Source organism: Gastrolobium bilobum, unplaced genomic scaffold, assembly GCF_033153095.1.
Source record: "Gastrolobium bilobum isolate Gb01-03AN ecotype WA unplaced genomic scaffold, APGP_CSIRO_Gbil_v1 utg24763, whole genome shotgun sequence".
In the NCBI taxonomy this organism is placed as follows: Eukaryota; Viridiplantae; Streptophyta; class Magnoliopsida; order Fabales; family Fabaceae; genus Gastrolobium; species Gastrolobium bilobum.
In genome coordinates, this window is record NW_026898295.1 from 472,595 (window position 1) to 492,082 (window position 19,488).

The 19,488-nt window shown below is 33.3% G+C and overlaps 2 protein-coding genes across 2 annotated transcripts; both read left to right on the forward strand.

The window, feature by feature from the left end:
• Nucleotides 1-130: 130 nt before the first annotated feature.
• On the forward strand, nucleotides 131-10,749 carry LOC133314589 (kinesin-like protein KIN-4C). The gene is made up of 28 exons (XM_061516083.1): nucleotides 131-265; nucleotides 407-553; nucleotides 692-844; nucleotides 933-1,177; nucleotides 1,286-1,425; nucleotides 1,623-1,747; nucleotides 2,089-2,125; nucleotides 2,213-2,304; nucleotides 2,404-2,520; nucleotides 2,735-2,848; nucleotides 2,979-3,062; nucleotides 3,154-3,362; nucleotides 3,636-3,735; nucleotides 3,921-4,019; nucleotides 4,107-4,220; nucleotides 4,293-4,409; nucleotides 4,504-4,584; nucleotides 4,886-4,957; nucleotides 5,037-5,130; nucleotides 5,219-5,250; nucleotides 5,451-5,536; nucleotides 6,815-6,886; nucleotides 6,998-7,225; nucleotides 7,329-7,473; nucleotides 7,644-7,736; nucleotides 7,872-8,435; nucleotides 10,324-10,453; nucleotides 10,544-10,749. The coding sequence occupies exons 1-28, from the start codon at nucleotides 131-133 to the stop codon at nucleotides 10,747-10,749; spliced, it is 3,831 nt and encodes a 1,276-aa protein (XP_061372067.1).
• Nucleotides 10,750-13,780: 3,031 nt separating this feature from the next.
• Nucleotides 13,781-18,865, forward strand: LOC133314600 (kinesin-like protein KIN-4C). The gene is made up of 12 exons (XM_061516097.1): nucleotides 13,781-13,906; nucleotides 14,820-14,933; nucleotides 15,023-15,139; nucleotides 15,238-15,318; nucleotides 15,443-15,514; nucleotides 15,632-15,725; nucleotides 15,828-15,859; nucleotides 16,356-16,429; nucleotides 17,507-17,569; nucleotides 17,693-17,875; nucleotides 17,966-18,389; nucleotides 18,572-18,865. Exons 1-12 carry the CDS (start codon nucleotides 13,781-13,783, stop codon nucleotides 18,863-18,865), a joined length of 1,674 nt encoding a protein of 557 aa, XP_061372081.1.
• Nucleotides 18,866-19,488: the final 623 nt, after the last annotated feature.

Sequence of the window (19,488 nt, forward strand, 5' to 3'; positions counted from 1 at the left end):
GTTCAGAATTTCACCAGCTTCAGCGCTTCATGTTTTTCACATTCATCACGGTTTTTAAAATAATGCGGTGCTGACTTTCGCGATCGAATTAGGGTTCTAGGGTTTCCAAGACGGGCTGAGTTAGGTAGAGATGGAGAACTCGGATGGGAGGAACACAGATTCAACGCAATGCGTGCGAGTTGCCGTCAACATTCGCCCCCTGATTACGTCAGAGCTTCTTCTAGGTTGCGCAGATTGCATTTCCGTTGCTTCCGGCGAACCTCAGGTCTTATTTTATTCTTGCATTTTATATTTTTTGCTCAACAATATAAACTATTTGGCAATGTTCAAGTTTAAGCTTTGGTGTATGTTGGAAATATAAAAATCTATGAAATTGGAGCCTTATAATTGTTGGTGTGTTCGGTAGGTGCAAATTGGGTCTCATTCGTTCACCTATGATTATGTATATGGTAGTACGGGGCCATCTTCGTCTACAATATACGATGAATGTGTAGCACCCCTTGTGGATGCACTCTTCTCTGGCTATAATGCCACGGTTCTTGCATATGGACAGGTATAATTTTCGTATGTTGTTGGTTATGTATGCCCTGATGAATACGAAAATTTCATTTTAGAAATATATGTTTTTTTATCAGTAGTCTGCACTTTTATAGTTGTTAATTGTAATTGAGTTTTCCCCTCATTTTGTTAGACGGGCTCTGGGAAAACATACACTATGGGTACCAATTATAATGGAGAGGGAAGTAGTGGTGGAATTATACCGAGGGTATTAGATACCATATTCGAAAGAGTCAAGGCATTGAAGGACTCCAGAGAGTTTTTGATTAGAGTGTCATTTATTGAGGTAAATAATACTATCATTAGTTATGAATTTCCTTGTAATTGGCAATTGAGATCAGACTTTTGAAACTTGATCTGCTGAAAAATGACAGATATTCAAGGAAGAGGTTTTTGATTTGCTTGATCCCAATTCTTCTAGAGGAGAAGTGACATCTACTGCAAATATCGCTGCGCCCACCAGAGTCCCCATACAAATCAGAGAAACCGGGAATGGAGGAATAACACTTGCTGGTGTGACTGAGGCCGAAGTTAAGACAAAAGAGGAAATGACATCTTATCTCTTAAATGGTTCATTGTCACGTGCCACTGGGAGTACAAATATGAATAGTCAATCAAGGTAAAATGCCATAAAAAAGTATCCAGATTTTTTCGCTTATGAAATTTACATTGATGGGAAATTAGTTTATATAGTATGTTAACTGCACGGTTCTTATGCTTTGTCTAGTCGTTCGCATGCTATATTCACAATCACAATGGAGCAAAAGAACGGTGATGATATCTTATGTGCCAAGCTCCATTTAGTGGACCTAGCTGGTTCTGAACGTGCAAAACGAACTGGTGCAAATGGCATGCGTTTAAAAGAAGGTATTTATCACTGTTAATGATACAAAAGAATTATGCGGTTAGGAATAGAATTAATACAAAAATAATATTGATTCTGTAGAATTGTTAACATAAAATTTTGAAATTTGAGTTAATTAATGCCCTTTCTGCAAGCTGACTCCTTTGTAAATTCAAGTTGTCTGTTATTTAATAATTAATTATTATTTTTCATGGATTAGGAATTCATATCAACAAGGGCTTATTGGCTCTTGGAAATGTAATTAGTGCATTAGGAGATGAAAAAAAGCGAAAAGACGGAGGCCATGTGCCATATCGGGATAGCAAATTAACACGCCTACTGCAGGTTTGTGCAATATTTGTTTAAGCAATACAAGTAGTATACTTCATAATTCTGCCTGCGTAGCCCATTTTATGGATGATTCTTTCTCAACGAGAAATAATGTAAGAAACAATAGGAGGACATAAAACAGTACTTATATATGAATGTTCACTCATGAATTCTTGTATTGTTTAAAGTGCGCCTCGTCATTTTGTTTGGTATATGAAAACTCTCGAGCTAAAATGTCATGTGGGTAGGATTTATTGCCATTCCTATCTCGGAACTCTGTCATGTTTAGTTTAAAATATCTACGCCATGGATTAATATTATCCTATTCTGACATCAATTGGATAATGAAAATGTAGGATTCTCTTGGAGGAAACAGCAAAACGGTGATGATAGGTACACACTCAATGCATAATAAGAGTTTTGACATTTTTATATTTTCCATCGTCGCATGTATCATATAATCTGCTGGGAATGTTACAGCATGTGTTAGTCCTGCCGACACAAATGCTGAAGAGACATTGAACACTTTAAAGTACGCAAATCGTGCTCGCAACATTCAGAACAAGGCAATTGTAAGTGCTTTGTATTCATCTTTTTCTTCTCAGTTTTTTAACTCAGGGCGGTGTCGTTTGTTTTTCTTACTCAGAACAACGGGAATTTTCTTGTATCAGATTAATCGTGATCCAGTGGCAGCTCAGGTGCAGACAATGAGGAGTCAGATTGAGCAATTGCAAGCTGAGCTCCTATTTTATAGAGGTGATGCCAGTGGACCATTTGAGGAGCTTCAGGTACATCGTTATTGTTATTGTTAGAATATCCGAAAAATATCATATCATATCATTATTCTATCGTCGAACATATCATTATTATGAGTATTTCTTTTATCTCTCTTCCTCGGTTTTTACCTATATCCTATATTTTCGATCAGCTATTTTGAAAAGTATCAGCAGTGTTTCTAAGTTCTTAATATTCTTTATTGTTTTTTTTTTTTTTGTTGTTCAGATTCTTAAACACAAAATATCCTTACTTGAAGCAAGCAATGCAGAGCTACAGCAGGAGCTTAAAAGACGTCAAGTAACTTGTGAGAGTTTTGCACAACATGCTCTCGATTCTCAGGTCTTCTTTTGATCCCGTGTGTTCTCCCTTTTCAGTTGTGATAAATGTTGTGAGTTCTTTACGATATATTTGTCGTGCTTTTGACTTCAAGATATTGGACCTCACTCAAGGTTTTTAAAAAATAATTTAGGTTGAAAAAGACCAATTGATTATGAAAATAGAATCAATTCGAAACGGTAAATCTTGGGATGAGATTGACTCAAATTCAAATCAGGTTTGAATGCATAAAGTCCTTTTTAATGCATGGTTACAATTTTCAGAAGTAGTAGATCCATCACTGAAACATGGTCTGAACTCATATTTAGGATTATGACCTAGTGAGATCTTATGTCTCAAAGATCCAAGAACTGGAAGGGAAAATCCTACGTTTGAAAGCTTCACATGCCGCGAATTCAAGCCGTTTTGTTGATTGTGTTGATTTTGATGATGATGGGTACGGATCAAAGAATGCTTTATTTGCACCTGATAATGAGTTTTCATCTGATTGTGATAGCAAAGCTGTGGACATAACAGGTAGTACTTTGGACAATTTGTTTAATTTTAGTATTGTGGCACAATGCATCTTTTATTGAGTGTTAATGCTAAAAATTTGTTTTGGTTGAGACGAGTCCATCCATCAAATTTTTAGGATAACCTATTAGATTCTGAAAGATACTGCAGCAGCATTTGGACTTCTTAAACAAACGTTTTTTACTTTGTTTATTTGGATTTTTCTATCTCTGTAAATTGGCATTTCATCCTAAATATCAATGGATATTTTTTTGAATATTTGTACGTTGTTTACAAATGAAATAGAAGATGATGCAAAGGAGCAAGAACACTCATCTCTTCAAGAAAAGTTGGATAAAGAGCTCAAAGAGTTGGATATGAAACTTGAACAAAAGGAGGTAGAATTTACTTTATCTTGCTGTAATGATTGGTTAATACCTTTCTCGAATTATGAAAATTCACAACACTTATGCTTTCAAACCGCTAAGCTTGGCTTAAATGTATTGTATCACATGTTTTGTAGGGATATGATTATTTTTAACATATTTCTACTTTTTAATTATTCTTTTTTCTCTGGTTGAAGGCTGAAATGAAGCTGTACAATAATGCTGATACTACATTTCTCAGGCATCATTATGAAAAGAAACTTCTTGAGATGGAACAAGAGAAGAAAATTTTTCAGGTAATTATTCTGTGCTCTGATATCTTGGTTTTCTTACGTTTCAAAAGTTAGTGTAATAACCGTATTCCTCCCGTATATTATTGGTAGAAAGAAATTGAGGAACTTAAGTACAATCTAGCAAAAATTCCATACACCCCTGATGACGGTGCTCAAAAGTTAAAGCAGGATTATCTTCAAAAGTTGAATGCTCTTGAAACACAGGTGACTTATTATTTGGATTGTGTCAATGCTCAATGCCCATTCAATCCTATAAACTGATTATTTGCTTTTCAGGTCTTTGAGCTGAAGAAGAAACAAGATGCTCAGGCTCAACTTTTGAGACAAAAACAGAAGAGTGATGAGGCTGCAAAACGTCTTCAGGATGAAATCCAGAGAATTAAAGCTCAAAAGGTGGAATGATCCTTGCAAAACTTGCATTTTCAGTTACAAGTGGAAAACTTTTTGTCCTTTTGGGGCATTACTCATCATAGTTTATTTTCTTTAGGTTCAACTTCAACAAAAGATTAAGCAGGAATCTGAACAATTTAGGTTATGGAAAGCTTCACGCGAAAAAGAAGTTCTTCAGGTAAATCCGTAAGGGAAGAATTTCCTTTAATTTTTTAAATAACAATCTCGTTGTTACTTTGTTATTCCATTCAATAGTCATATAGAGGTAATCTTTTCCCAACTTCTGGTAGTCTTTTTTACATCTGATACTGGTCTTATCTATACTTTTATCTCTTACCCGTGTAGAGGGATCAGGGATTAACACTTTCTAGTCTTTATCAGAAGCACGGCAACATCTCTAACTAGAACTGTTTCAACAAATAGATTAATAATGAATGATGACAGTAAGTCTTCTGATACATATTTTGATTAATAACCAGCTTAAGAAAGAGGGCAGAAGGAATGAATATGAGATGCATAAGCTGTTAGCATTGAATCAGAGACAAAAGATGGTGAGTTGGTGTTCAAATTAATTGTTGTTGCTGTCTAATTTCGATACTGTTTATCCCACTATTTATGTGTCCATCACAGGTATTGCAAAGGAAGACAGAAGAAGCTTCCCTGGCCACAAAAAGGCTGAAAGAACTTCTGGAATCTCGAAGGGCTTCCTCGCGTGAAACTATGGGTTAGGAGATTTACTGTGTCATGCAGCTCTTTCTCCTATTTTGTGAGCTTGCTTACCAATAACTGACAATATATTGTTTTATACACAGGTGTTGGAGGTGGGAATGGTCCTGGAATTCAGGTACTGATAACTTTATGATGAATTTGTAAATTGTACACAATGATTAATTTGTTTATTAAACATTGATGTGTGCTTGATTTTGCTGGTTATTAACTTCTGGTTTCTTGGCATACTGATTAGACTACGCATCATATTTTCATGCATGGTAAGGAGTGGGATGTCTTGGTGTTTTGGTTTCACATGTGTTTTTCTCTTTGAAGGCTTTGATGAAGGCAATTGAGCATGAGCTAGAAGTCACTGTCCGAGTACATGAAGTACGTTCAGAATATGAGCATCAAATGGAAGAGTATGTGTCCTTTTCCACTTTAAGATTATTCTAAAATCCGTAGTTGGAGTGCCTGATTAAATTTATGAGCATAAGTTTGAGTTTTGAATGCAATAAGGTGATGGATGAGAGGTTGGAAACCCCATTTTTTTTACATCTGTAAGAATATGATAATTTATGTTATTTTCACCTTTTTTAAAATAGAAGTGAAGTGTGGATTAGCCAATTCGAGACACTAGACATATTAATTATGTCAGCATTGTATTTATTTTGTATGCAAGATTTGGTGTTTTATACCTTCCCCATACAAGCCAGACTTGAAAGATGAGAAAACTTGGACTGATTATTTTCTAATTTTCTTGGCATACATGTGTTTAGGAGTTAGCTACCTGTGGATGTTATCAGCATTGTTTTTGAGGGATTTTTCAAAACGATTTCCTACTGTGATTATTTTGGTCTGTAAGCATTCAACGGCAGATCCTAAAGAGAATAAATGTAATTATGGTTAATTTTTTGCAATGAAATAAAAAACTTAGTAATTTAAGTTGAATTCCCAGTGATTCTAGCAAGCTGGTATGACAATTTTATAGCGAGGACTAAACATTCTCTGTTAAGCATTCCTATATGTTACGACGGTAAATATTTCTACAACCACTTTAGATAAGGTTATTTACAACTACCATTTATGTACTACCGGTAGTACATAGTTATAACATTAAAGTTATTTTTTTTTTCTCCTCCTTAGTCACTTTTCAGAACCCGTATGCTAATGTGGAGAAAGAGAAAAAAAACAACTTTAATGTTATAACTATGTACTACCGGTAGTACATAGTTATAAAGGGCAGCTGTAGATAACTTTATCTAAAGTGGCTGTAGAAATATTTTTTCATATATATGAGGTAGGATCCTTTGACACCGGTGTCAAAGGATCCTACCTCTATATATATATAGGGGCAGGATATTCTTATACCGGTGTAAGAATAAGAAGTTTTACACCAAATCTTGATCATTGATTTGTTTATATCTAATGGCTCAAATATTTAATAAATAAGAACCATTAAACATAAATAGGATCAACAAACAAAATTGAGAAAAAGATACACTATTAATTTTAGCCATTGACCGCACTTACATCTAATGACGCACATGATTAATAAATTTGTAGTAAACAGTTAAAATTAGGTGTAAGACTTATTATTCTTATTTATATATATATATATATATATATATATATATATATATATATGAATCTATATATATATATATATAGATTCATTTAATTATTGCTTGTCATTTCAGGAGAGCTAAAATGGCCAAGGAAATCACCAGGTTAAAGGAAGAAGCAGATATGATGAAGCAAAATAATACAAGGTGAAATGCCTTGCAGTTAACTATTTTTCCTTCAAGAACTGTACAGTCTTGTGTTTTTTCTTTCGCAATCTTTGTTTAACAAACTTTCTCATTGACTGGGTGTTAATGTAGTGATTGGCCCATATCGATGTCTCCTGGGGCAAGAAATTCTAGGATATTTTCCCTTGAAAACATGCTTTCTACTTCTTCCACAACATTAGTGTCTATGGCATCCCAGTTGTCAGAGGCAGAAGAGCAGGAACGGGTTTTTAGTGGCAAAGGACGTTGGAACCAAGTCCGATCCCTTGCTGATGCCAAGAATTTGATGAATTATTTGTTCAATATGGCGTCTTCGTCCAGGTTAATGCTTATCTCTGTGTCATGTTTTGGTCCATGATTTAACCAAGTAAAATGCAATGTGATTATATGACTGGCATTTTCCTCTCGCTTCTCTTTATCTCAGGTGTTCATTGCGAGATAAAGAAGTAATCAGCAGAGAAAAGGACATAGAAATAAGAGATCTTAAAGAAAAAGTAGTAAGGTTAAGCTACTCACTTCGACAGTTGGAAATGATAAAAGCTGAACTTACTTCTAAGTTGAAGTTGCAGGTAGATTGTACCCATATATTGAAACTTGTCAATCTTCCTCCTTCCCAAATTTTAGCAGTACTTTGTATGATTGAAGTTATTATATGTCCTAATTTAGCAGTTTGATTCCCAAAAATTTTAGTATTTTCTTTTTAATAAGTTTTTCCCATATCATTTGAACTGTATGGTAGAGTGAAGCTTTGAAGAGATACTCAGGATCTGTGGGGGATTCAGAATATTCTGACTTGAATGTTGGAGGTCACAAGTATGATTTGCGCAAGCCGGTAGGTCTCACATATCACTAGCTCTCACAACAATGCCTGCAAAGGATTCTATGTCATAATCAATTGCATTTTTAGCACTGCAGTTGATGAGCAATTAGTTATCATTTAATTCGCTGCTACTTATTTTAACTTTAGGAACACCGCCGATCTACCCTTCTACTGGAGGACATGGATATATCTGAGACAGAATCAGATGATTATGATGTAGAGGCAACAGATGATGAGTGGAAAGAGTCAGGAAAATTAAGGGTTAGGAAAAGGAAATCCAAAAGCAGACACTCGAGCATGGAAAATAATCAGTTAAATATTATCAATGCAGAAGATTTCGTAGACAATTCAAGAGATAGACTTGTAGGTGCATCTGGGGAAACTGCATCAGATATTTGCTGCTCTTGTAGTAAAACCTCGACGTGCAAGACAACAAAATGCAAGTGCAAAGCTATGGGCAGCAGTTGTGGGAGTTCTTGCGGTTGCCTAGCGACCAAGTGTGCCAACAGAACATCAATCTCGAATGAGTCAATGGAGCCAACACAATCGGGATTGGTTCAAAGGACCGGAAGTATTGACGAGACAAACGGAGACCGCCTTCTAGCTACTCAAGGTGCAGAGTTACTTCAGGGAGCACTGGTTGATAGGCTTGCCGAGACAAACAGTGACCAAGGGCCAAGGAAACCTCTGTCTGACATAGGAAATACACAGGTGCGCGTTAGTCATCCTTTGAAAAGCCAACATTTGATTTAAATCATCTCATTTTTTTCATGTCACTATTGCATTGGAGCTGCAAGTACTACAATCTGTTTGAAGTTTTGACATATATTTACAAATTTTTACGAACTAAACTATGAACTGGTTATATAATTTAGTTTGTAAGTACAAAATTTGTAAGTATAACTCTTTCCTTATTTTAGATCGATGACTTTTGAGTTCTATTCTTTATTTTTCACATTATTTGTTTATTTTAAAAATGTAAGATATTCCTCTTATTCATTGCATGTTTTGTTATTACTAAATAATATAATTTATTTATTTTCAATTAACTTTATATCATTAAAGGATTAACTTTATATCATTAAAGGAATGCATGTAATGCATTATAGAAACCACTATTAAATGAAAATGAAATGTCAATTTTAATTCAATAATAATAATTATTATTATATTTGAATTTGCTATCACTAACTATGCATTTTAATAAAGTTTGTAATTACTTTTACAATTACTTTTGTATTTAATGATATTAATAATTGTCAGTTAAGGAAAAAAAAATTCTTCTATAATAAAAGTAGGCTGGTAATATAATCCTTTCAACACACTTTTACATTAACTGTCAATTTTAATTTTCTTTGAATTGGCTCTATTTGATCATATCAATGATTTCTTTTCGAATTGTCTTAATCTTTAGCCAGTATTCTGGGTATCTTAATTATAACCATCTCAGCAAGGGTTATTTTATATTTATAAATTATAAGAAAAGTTTACCAATACTTCTGTGGTTTGCTTCAGAATCACCTATGTCCATGTGGTTTTTTTTATAATATATGCCCCTGTGCTTTGTAAAAAATAAAAAACCACAGGGGCATATGTGATGAAAAAACATACCCTTTTGCAAACCACAGGAGCATATGTGATAAAAAAACCACAGGGGCATAGGTGATTCTAAAGCAAATTACAGGGGCATTGATGAACTTTTCCTTAAATTATATTAAAAATTTGTATGTAATTATTTTTTAGATGTTTTAAATAACAAATCTCGATTTTGTTACATTTTTTTATATTTTTTTAGTATGATTTTAGGGAAAAGTGTTTGTCATTTTAAATGACATAAAGATGTCATTCTAAAAGAAAATATATGTCATTTTAAGAGAGAGATAGACACAAAAAATAAAAATCATGGGAGAGAGAAAGTGACAAACACCAAACCCATGATTTTATTAATGTTTTGACTTTATATATTTAATGATATTTATAACTTTTCCTAATAATTTAATTAAAATTTTCTCTTTCTTTTACTCTGATTTAAGCTGTTCCATTTTCACGTGTTAAATAATTGTAAAACATTCTACTATCTTAAAATTAATTTTTTTATTCTATTTTCGATCAAAGAATGATGTCGCTTTTAACTTTTTTATTTAAGTTATAAATTTAGTTTTTTTATTAATAATTTTTTTTATAATTTTAATTTTTTAAAATTATATTTGGTAGATTTTAAAAGAGTTTTATTAATCTCATGTTAAAAGAGATAAGTTATTTCATGTTAAAGAAGATAATTATCTCATGTCATATAGATAAATTTGTAGGCTCCACTACCTGAGAAATAAAAATAAAAGAAAAGAAAAAGATGGCACAATTATCGAAAGGTGTGTAGGAGAAAAATTAATCACATGTAACATAAGAGTATTTTTTCCCATTTTAAAAACCCAATATTGGAAATACTTTTCAGAGAATCCAATGTCTCAAATGCTTTTGTATCTTCCCAGGGGCATATCTTCAGCATTATTAAATTTAAAGGACTTCAAAAATGCACGAGTACATAAGTAAAGATATTTTTTGTCCTAGCCCAGTTAAGCATAACTGTCTCTTATTGCAGGTCAAATCAAATGCCCTGAAGGGTAATCAGAGAAAGAAATTGCGGAAATCCACCATAATCCTTATTTCAGATCCGCCACCTTCCTCGCAGCCACAGAATTCTGAAGTCTCCAACCCCAAGAAACAAAATAGTAACATTACAGAAACAAATGTCCCTGTGAAAATAACACATAGAAGGCGCTCATCTAGACCTGAAAATGCTGCCTCTGTTCCCAGGGCAGAGGGAAATATTGTGGACCCAGATTCACCATTGAAAATACCAAGGGCTGTGCGAAATGCAGCATCATCGAATGGTGGCTTGCCATTCTGGGACAGGAATGCTGGTAAGTCAGATGAATCCGTAAGTAAGGATTCCGAAATTGTTGCAGCTAGAAATGCGCAACGACAGAAAAGAACACTGGAGGAAAAAGAGAACAACAGACGCTAATCTTATTTTCAATTCTCACTCACCCTTTCCGATGTTACTATTTATGACGAATGCCATTGCCATATTCATACTGTGGTTTTGTTGAAGAAAGAAGACTACGGTGGTGTATAGGGTGGCTAGAAAAATTGTGTATCAAATTGATTTCGTTGACAAATAGATGAATTGGCTTGATTTTCTTGATTTATTTGAGCATTCTGTGCTCAATAAGGTTTCAGTTGAAAGCCAGAAACGGCTTTACGTATTCAACGTGGTTATCTTCTAATCAACGAGGGGGTATCATTTATTCACATCAGGTCAAAAGTGTTGTGTCCAAGCCGGCATTTGAGCTGATTCCATCAGTTGGAAAATCTTTTCTGTCCAACTGTGACGATATTTGTTGTAAATAAAGACAATTTGTGTTTCCTTCATTTTTATTTCCTTGTTGGAGGAGGGTGCTTTGCCGTTTTTCGTCATGAGAAAGAATATCAGTAAAAATTTGAATGTCATTTCATGGAAATTAGATCTAAAGTTTGAGTTTGTTATTACAGGTCAAATGAAATGAAATAAATTACTTGATTTTATATTGTTATCCAGTTTTCTAAAAATAATAATAGATTGAGGATTTCAAAAAATAACGTACCATTAAATATCAATTTATATGCTTACGTCTTTGTTAGATATGTGTATTTTTAAAAAGTGCATTGAAAAGCAAGATGCCCAAATATAAAGAGCTTGGTGAAGTTATTTTTTTAATTTAAGTTTAAATTATTTTCAGTTAATGTTTCATATTCTACTGCTCAAAGTCAAACTATGATTGTAAGTACATAAAAGTGAAGTGTCAAAATTTCTCCTATTTAAATTTTAGCTTTGATATTTCTTGTGTTATTTGATAAAATTTACACATAAAAGTATGTAAGACTCAATTTTTTCTTTCTTTTTTTTCTTCTGACATGCTCCCATTTAGATCTCATATAATTTTATGTGTGTATAGTAGATAATTTTATCTCCTAAAACATCGAAAACATTAAACCCTTAAATTTTATTTTCATAAATATTGAATAGGTTTTATTTGTTGTTGTAAGTAACAGGGCATTAGGGTTTGTTTTTTTGTTTTCGATAAACATGAAGGTGTACATTTATAACTTCATGCAATCGATCAAAATTATTCATCACTAGTTCTCACTCGTAATAATTCGAATATCTAATTTATACAACTTTTTTTATTCACACAAGCTTATAACTAAACAATATGATTATTTTCCTCTACTATTATTTATTGATTATTTAGTAGTATTAAAACTAAATTATGAAAGCAAATCAGCTTTACTAGGTTCAAGTATTAATTGGACTCAAAATTACTTCTAAATGTCATGGAATTCATATAAAAAAAAAGCATATAAGATTTCGATGTTAAGATGCTTGTTTTTTTATCAGTTAAAATATAATAATTGTGAGATGCATATTAAATTAAAAAAGATACCACAGTATGAGCATAAAGATTTTTTTGCATTTTATTAAATTATATAATAACAACAATATTTTTTTATTTTATTTTTTCGCAATGACTATCAATAAATCTCAAGGACAGACACTTTCTCATGTTGGCGTTTATCTTCCTAAGCCTGTCTTCACTTATGGGCAATTATATGTTGCACTATCAAGGGTAAAAAGCAAATAGGGATTGAAAATTTTAATACTTGATGATGATGAGAATGTTACAAATAGCACCATTAACGTTGTCTACAATTTTTTTATTATCATACAAGGGTGTTGATATGTTTTTTGATTTTCATTTTTTTAATTGTAATTATTTCCTTCATGTTAAGCTGAAAATTGAATTTTTTTATTCACGTGTTTTCATTCGATTTATTTTGTAGTATTGTTGAATCAATGAAAAGAATTGAAGACTAATATAGAGGATAAGTTCATTTTATATTGTATTCACAGTTGTTTTTTTTGCAGGATATTTGTTTTTTTTCATGTTTTTTTTTTTGTCTTTGTAGGGTGCTATTAATGGTCCTGGATAGTGTTGAGTGCAAGAAATTTGGCTCATGTTTGGATCATTTCTATTTGGTAAAACAAAATGCATATCATCACTGTTGCTGTTGTATACATAGTTGTATATTAAGATATCTTATTATTGATTGAGTATAACTACGTTTCTTTCTTTTAGCGAGACGTACGTGCGACAGACGCCGACAAAAATTTAGATATTTTTATCCTCCCTGGGTACTGCACTAATTTTATTAAATTATATAAGGGGAAAATATTTCTACAGTTACTGCAGATAAGTTATCTGCATTTATTTCTAAAACGACGTTGTTTTGGTATTGAAATCTTAAAAAAATATAAATATAAAGACCATTATAACCCTGAAATAAATTAAAATTTTAAAAACACTATGATTTTCCTCCCAAAACGATGTCGTATTGAGCTTACTGCAGAAAAAGCGAACCCATTATATAATAACAAGAATATTTATTTTGAATTCAAAATCCTATGAAAATAGGGATATATTTTTCTTATGTTGTAGGAAAAGAATTACCTCATGTTGTAGAAATAAAAGTATAAGTGGGACCCACATGTAAGAGGAGAGAGAAAAAAAAAGTGGTGGGACCCAACCCTTTTTGTGTGTGTAGGAGAGATGTTTATCTCATGTAAAATGAGATAAACATAACCCATGAAAATATATGTAAAAATATAATTTATAATAATTTTAAAAACTTGTATATGTTTTTCTGGATTTTTTTTTAAATAAATGTTATACTAAAACAAGATATTTGTTTTTAGAGAAACAAAAGATATACGGCAAATACAAATAGTATATATTCCAGACGAAGAAAATTTGAATCAAAAAGCTTTCCCTCCACAGATCGGCATACGTGGCACCTCACGATTGGTTGTCTCGTAGGCCGAGATAGCGCAGTATTGTTATATAGCCCTTCTTGGTTGGATTTGTCCGTTCGTCATTGGTGTCTCTTTCGTTTTTGTCTTTGAATTTCAATTTTATTTTTGTCTATTATTACCCTTTTCCATTTACACACAGCCAGTCATGAAGAAGACGAATCGCCGATCTAAACAATCGAGTCCGATCGATGCCTCAGCTTCGGATGCAAACAAAAATGAACTGTATAAGCAGAGGATTCGCGAGCTGGAGCAAGAAAATAAAGCATATAAGGTCAGTGTTTTGAATTTCTTCATCAATTAAATTATTACTTATCGGATCTGATTTCTCGGATTTTCATTTCCGGTGCTGCAATGATGTTTTACTAACAAAGCTTAACATCAGTGTTTGTATTTGGCTTGATAATGTGCTTGAAAGTGGATCAGGAAAGGCTTCATAGATTTGGTACCGCAAGGGTTTTGAATTTTGAGACGGAATCCTTAATCGACGGTTTTGAGAAGGGAGAGCATTTACGATACGGAAGTGCTAATTTCAAAATATTCCAAACTTTAGGAAGTGATTGTTCTGCTGAATTTTAACAATTTCTGTACCGATTGAGTCTGTTAATCGACCTGACCCTTCCTTTGCCTAACTGGAGTTTTATAGCACCAAATATTAAGAATATTCTTCTATTAATATTAATAGTTTTATAGAATATATTTCTAGAATATAATATAAAAATGATTATTCAAAATGTTCTATTTTCATTCTATTTATTTTCTTATTTTTATTGATTATATTTTTCCACTTTTTGTTTTTTGTTTTTTTGTTTAGGCTTACGATATACCATATTAAGTATATGATGTAAGATTTTTTCTGTTGAACAAGTTTGACCGCCCCTGTTAAATGATGTGTAATCGAAGCATAATGGTTGGTGTTGTCGCTATGTGATTTGGAGGTCACATGTTTGATTTTAATCAGTTTCGCAAAAATGAAGGTAAAACTGTATATTATTGAGTATAAAGACCCACGCAATGCGTCTGATATTTCTATCAATTGGGTCAGTCAATGTGAGACAATTTCTGAAAGTTTATAGAAAGAAGTTATTACATTAGTTTATTACTTCAGAGTTCAGACTGTTGTTCCTTGGAGAACCAAAATCTTAGGAGAAGTTATTCCTTACTTCGGGTACTGTGTAATTTGTCAGATGGAGATTGAAGAACTAAGGCAGCAACAGGGGAGTGATTCTTCTGCTTCTAACAATGGAGTTGAAAAGCTTAAAAAAGATTATCTTCCGAAGCTGAACTTACTTGAAGAACAGGTAAACATTAATTTGCACAAGCAGAGTGAAAATGTGTTTAGTAGTGGGACCATGTTACTATGATTAGTTTCGATGCCGTGCTGTTGCAGGTTACAGAATTGAAGAAAAAACTTGGTTCTCAATCCCAATTTTCAACCCATAGGAAGAGGGTCGATGAATCAACTAAGCAGTTGCAATTTGAGATTCAGACTTTAAAGGCTCAGAAGGTGACATTTTCTATGTGGATGGACTCTTTTTTCAGTGCTGCTTTAGTTCTTATTCATCCTCTTTTGCTTTGAGCATCAAACTTTGTGTTTACATATAGGTTCAACTGCAATGTAAGATCAAATTACAGTCAGTGCAATTCAGATTATGCAAGGCCTTGCTGGAAAAAGAAGTTCAGCAGGTATCTATTCAGTTATATTCTCTAACGTCTAAGATCCGGATGACTGATGATTTAATTAATAATTTTTTTAGTGGACTGATTATTTATATATTATCTTATGGAATATTTGTTCCTGCATCATCAGCTTAAGAAAGAAGGCAGGAGGAATGAATTCAACACCCACAGTTTGCTGGCTTCAAATGAGAGGCTTAAAAGGGTTGGTTCATTGTATCTTCTTCAAGGACCTTTATATTCTTTTATCTCTTTTTGTTGTGGCTATCTGCCTGTTATTTTTCTTACAGTTGCCACTTTTCTCTCAATTTCCTTATATCAGGTATTGCAGCGGAAGACAGAAGAAGCTTCTACTGCTAATAAACGTCTAGGGGACCTGATAGCAGTTCGAAAAGTTATATCAAATAGATCAGCTGGTTAGAAGACTTGAATACCTGTTTTGTTTGAATCTTTATTTATTTGATTTATGTTGGCCCCTCTACATTTATTACCTTTCTTTTGTGCTGTTTCTCATGTAGGTGCTAGAAATAGAAATGGTCAAATAATTCAGGTAATTTTAAATCAATTGAAATTGCTGATTGCTTGTAGATTGAACATTTTATAATTTGGTGTTATTTAAATTTGACAAGTACTTTATTAGTGTTCCTGACACTCGCTCGCGGGTCTATTTCTAGGATTCCTGTATTTGACTGAGTGCTATATGGCTCATAAGTTGTGCCGAATAATGATATTTTTAACCTTATCCTACTTATTTCCTCACTATTGTGCTCATAGTTTCATGGTCCGTTTTGGAGATTGTATCCAATATGATATATTGGACATCCTCTTTGTCCTTTTTGTAGTAAGATGTTATGCTCTAAATTTTCACTGTTTATTCTTTAGTGGAGAATGTTATGTTTTGTCGTTTGTAGACTTGATCAATCAGACACAGGTTGCTTCCGTTGAAAATGTATTTTGAATGGGTTTGATTACTGTTTTGTAGCACTAGTCGGATTTATATGTTGGCCTAACTTATTAAAAACATTACTAAAAAATGGCTGGTGCAGGATGCTGAGCATGAACTTGGAGTCACAACTCAGTTACACAAGTTATGCTCTCAATACGAATCCGAAATGGAAAAGTAAGTTTGATGTCACCTCTATCTTCTCTTCCTTTGCTCATACTTATGCCCTGCTTTACTCTGTTATTCATTTCATATTTTTATTGACTTTCCTCACTTGTAATATATCTCTTGATTTAGTAACGATGAAACGTATTTTTATTACTAAATACTGTTTGAAAGCTAATAGTATGTATTTGTTGGTAGGATTCTTCTAATGTGGAAATGTATCTCTTGCTCTAGTCCATGTTAGAGCAGAAATATTTACTTTCAGAATAACTGTTAGCATTACAAACTGTCAAAAGCTGAAACCATTCTCCATTAAACCCGAATAAACAAAGGTGGGGCAAAAGTATTCCTTGTATACATTATTACCCTTATATATTTACAAATAAACCAATTTCAGGATTTGAACCCATGACTTTTCACTGTTTGAAAGCTAGCATAAATGTATCAGATTTTGCTAACTTTAAATTTGATCTTTTGAACTGATGTTAATGTATATCTGGTTTGAACTTTGAAATGTCAACAACATTGAGTATTATGTACTCTCAGCAACAAGATAGGAGGTGCCATTTGGTTTATCTTAAATTTAATTACGTGGCTTCATATTCCTTTAGTTATAGGGATATAAGTAGCTTTCCCATTTGATTTTTATGCAATTGAAAATTTGAAATTAAAGTTGATTGACGTCGGGATAATAATAGGTTTTTTTTTGGGGGGGGTCCCACAATTACCAGGAAAGAAAATGTTAACCTGGCATTCATCATGAACCAAACAATAGCTTGCCGTGAATGAAAAGCTTTGACATTGATTCAATTGTGCATCGATAGTTCGAATTTTTCTGATTACATGGTTTGTGAAACAATCTTTTTCATGTCTCAGTTTTCGAGTATGGTAGTATATACTGAGTATTTTATCTGTATATGCATGGACCGTAACCGAACTAAATAATCTTGTACTTTGGAGCATTCAAAATATAATTTGATACGTCATACAATATAATCTCTTGCTAGCATGAACATTTTCGTCAGCATGATTTTGTGAAACGCATATTTTAATGTAAAAGCCCCTATTCTAACAATTTGGAATGTTCAGGATGGCTGAAGAGATTGCACAGCTGAAAGAGGAAATTGAGATGCATAGGCAGGAAAAATTAAGGTGAAAACTGTTACTCGTTTTCCTTTAGCAATGTTGAATTCTTGAATTCTACAGCTAGCAGTACCATAGAGTCCACTCACTAATTTAATATTGTGTTTCAACTTTCTTCTTTGTTACTTGAAGATTTCCGTTACAGGAGGACGACTGTGATAGCCCGGATAAGGATTCTGATATCCAAGATTTAAAGGAACAAGTAAACAGCCTTAGTTGTCTACTTAGAGAATTACAATTGCGGAAGGAGAAGCCTGAGTCCAAGGATAAGAAGCAGGTTTGGGCCATCGACATCAAATTAGAGAAATATGATATTTTTTTTAAAAAAAAAAAAGGATTATTCAAAACTTCGCTGCTAATTTCGTAAACTGTGGCATCTTCTAATTGGCAGGACCTGGGTCAGCCTCTTCTCCCTGATGAGAGTAATGACAAGATAAAGATGGACACCCCCAAAATGAACAGTTCAAGTGAAAATAATGTTAAGAGGGAGAGTACAGCTGAAGGGCTTTGCTGCTCATGCAGTAAGAAATCCTTGTGCAAGACTACAAAATGCAGATGCCGATCCAGTGGTGCGGGCTGCGGAGCATCATGCGGCTGCACACGTTCTAAGTGCACAAACAGGGAACTGAGCGGAGAGACAGAAAATGATCCACCAAAATCAGAGAATACAGAAGGTATTATGAATGCTTCAGCTGTTGACAAAAATGGAAATATTATCGCTTCTGAATGTGCCAAACTACTCCAGAGTGCACTTGTTCAGAAACCTGCTAGTTCCAGTGACAATCCCGGGCTCATAAAGAAGCCATTACGTGACATTCAGAACTCACTGGTATTCTCCATCCCGAAGCCCTGATCTCAGTCACCAAAACCCTTTATTGCTTTTGGCACCGATTATAATGAACTGGATGAGATTTTCTTACTTTGTTTTAACCCCAGGATGTACTACTTATACTTGGTATCTGCTACAGTTCTTCAACTTGCTTACTAATCCACCGCACAATTCGATTGCAGGGCCAATTAGATGCTCAAAGGCAGGGCAAGAAAAAGAAAGCGCGGAAGCCAGTAATTCATATCGTTACCAAGGATTCGCCAGAAAATAACAGCAGCACCGAAGCATACAAAATTGAAACTCAGGAAAATAATGCAATGAAGTTGGACAAGGCGAAGAAAGCAGCTACAGATAGTAATTCTGGTCAGCCAAATGAATTGGCGACGGCCATCAGTGACGCAGCTGGCTTTCGTCAATTAAGAAATCCAACTCGACAGGCCAAATCTGCCGTCGGGAAAGAGAACTGTTTTGTTTGACTCGTCATCTCCCATGCGAAATTTTCTTTTCAGGGGATAATATGAAAAGCTGCAAGTATTTCTCTGGTTATTCCTGAGTGTTGATAACTGAATCAATGCGGAATTGTGGAGTACGGTTACGATGTTGATTTGGATCCCTCACCTTATTAAGTTGATAATTTCATAGAGAAAGATGCAAATGAATTAAGTCTTACTATAATTTCTTTGCTTTCAATTTATGTGATATCATGATTTCATGTTAATAACGAACGCAAGAGAATTTAAATATGATTTGTTTCATGAGAAATGATTCGTTCATAAATTTTTTTTACAAATTTTTGCAAATTAAGTGATGTTGATAGAACATAGTGTAACCTAGTGTTTTTGATAGAACGTAATATAACCCAGTGTTCTATGGAGATAACATAGTATAATTTATAAGAGTTTTTAAATAAAAAGTTTGTAAATATAACTTTGGGGAAGAATTCGTTTACAATTTTTTTTTTCAAATTACATTAAGTCTAATCGGTCATATACTTTTGATTAAAATATAATTGATCACATATGATGTAGTTTGTAAAAATTTATAAACAAAAATTTTATAAATATAACATTTCCTTTTTTATTTATATATAATTTTTAAT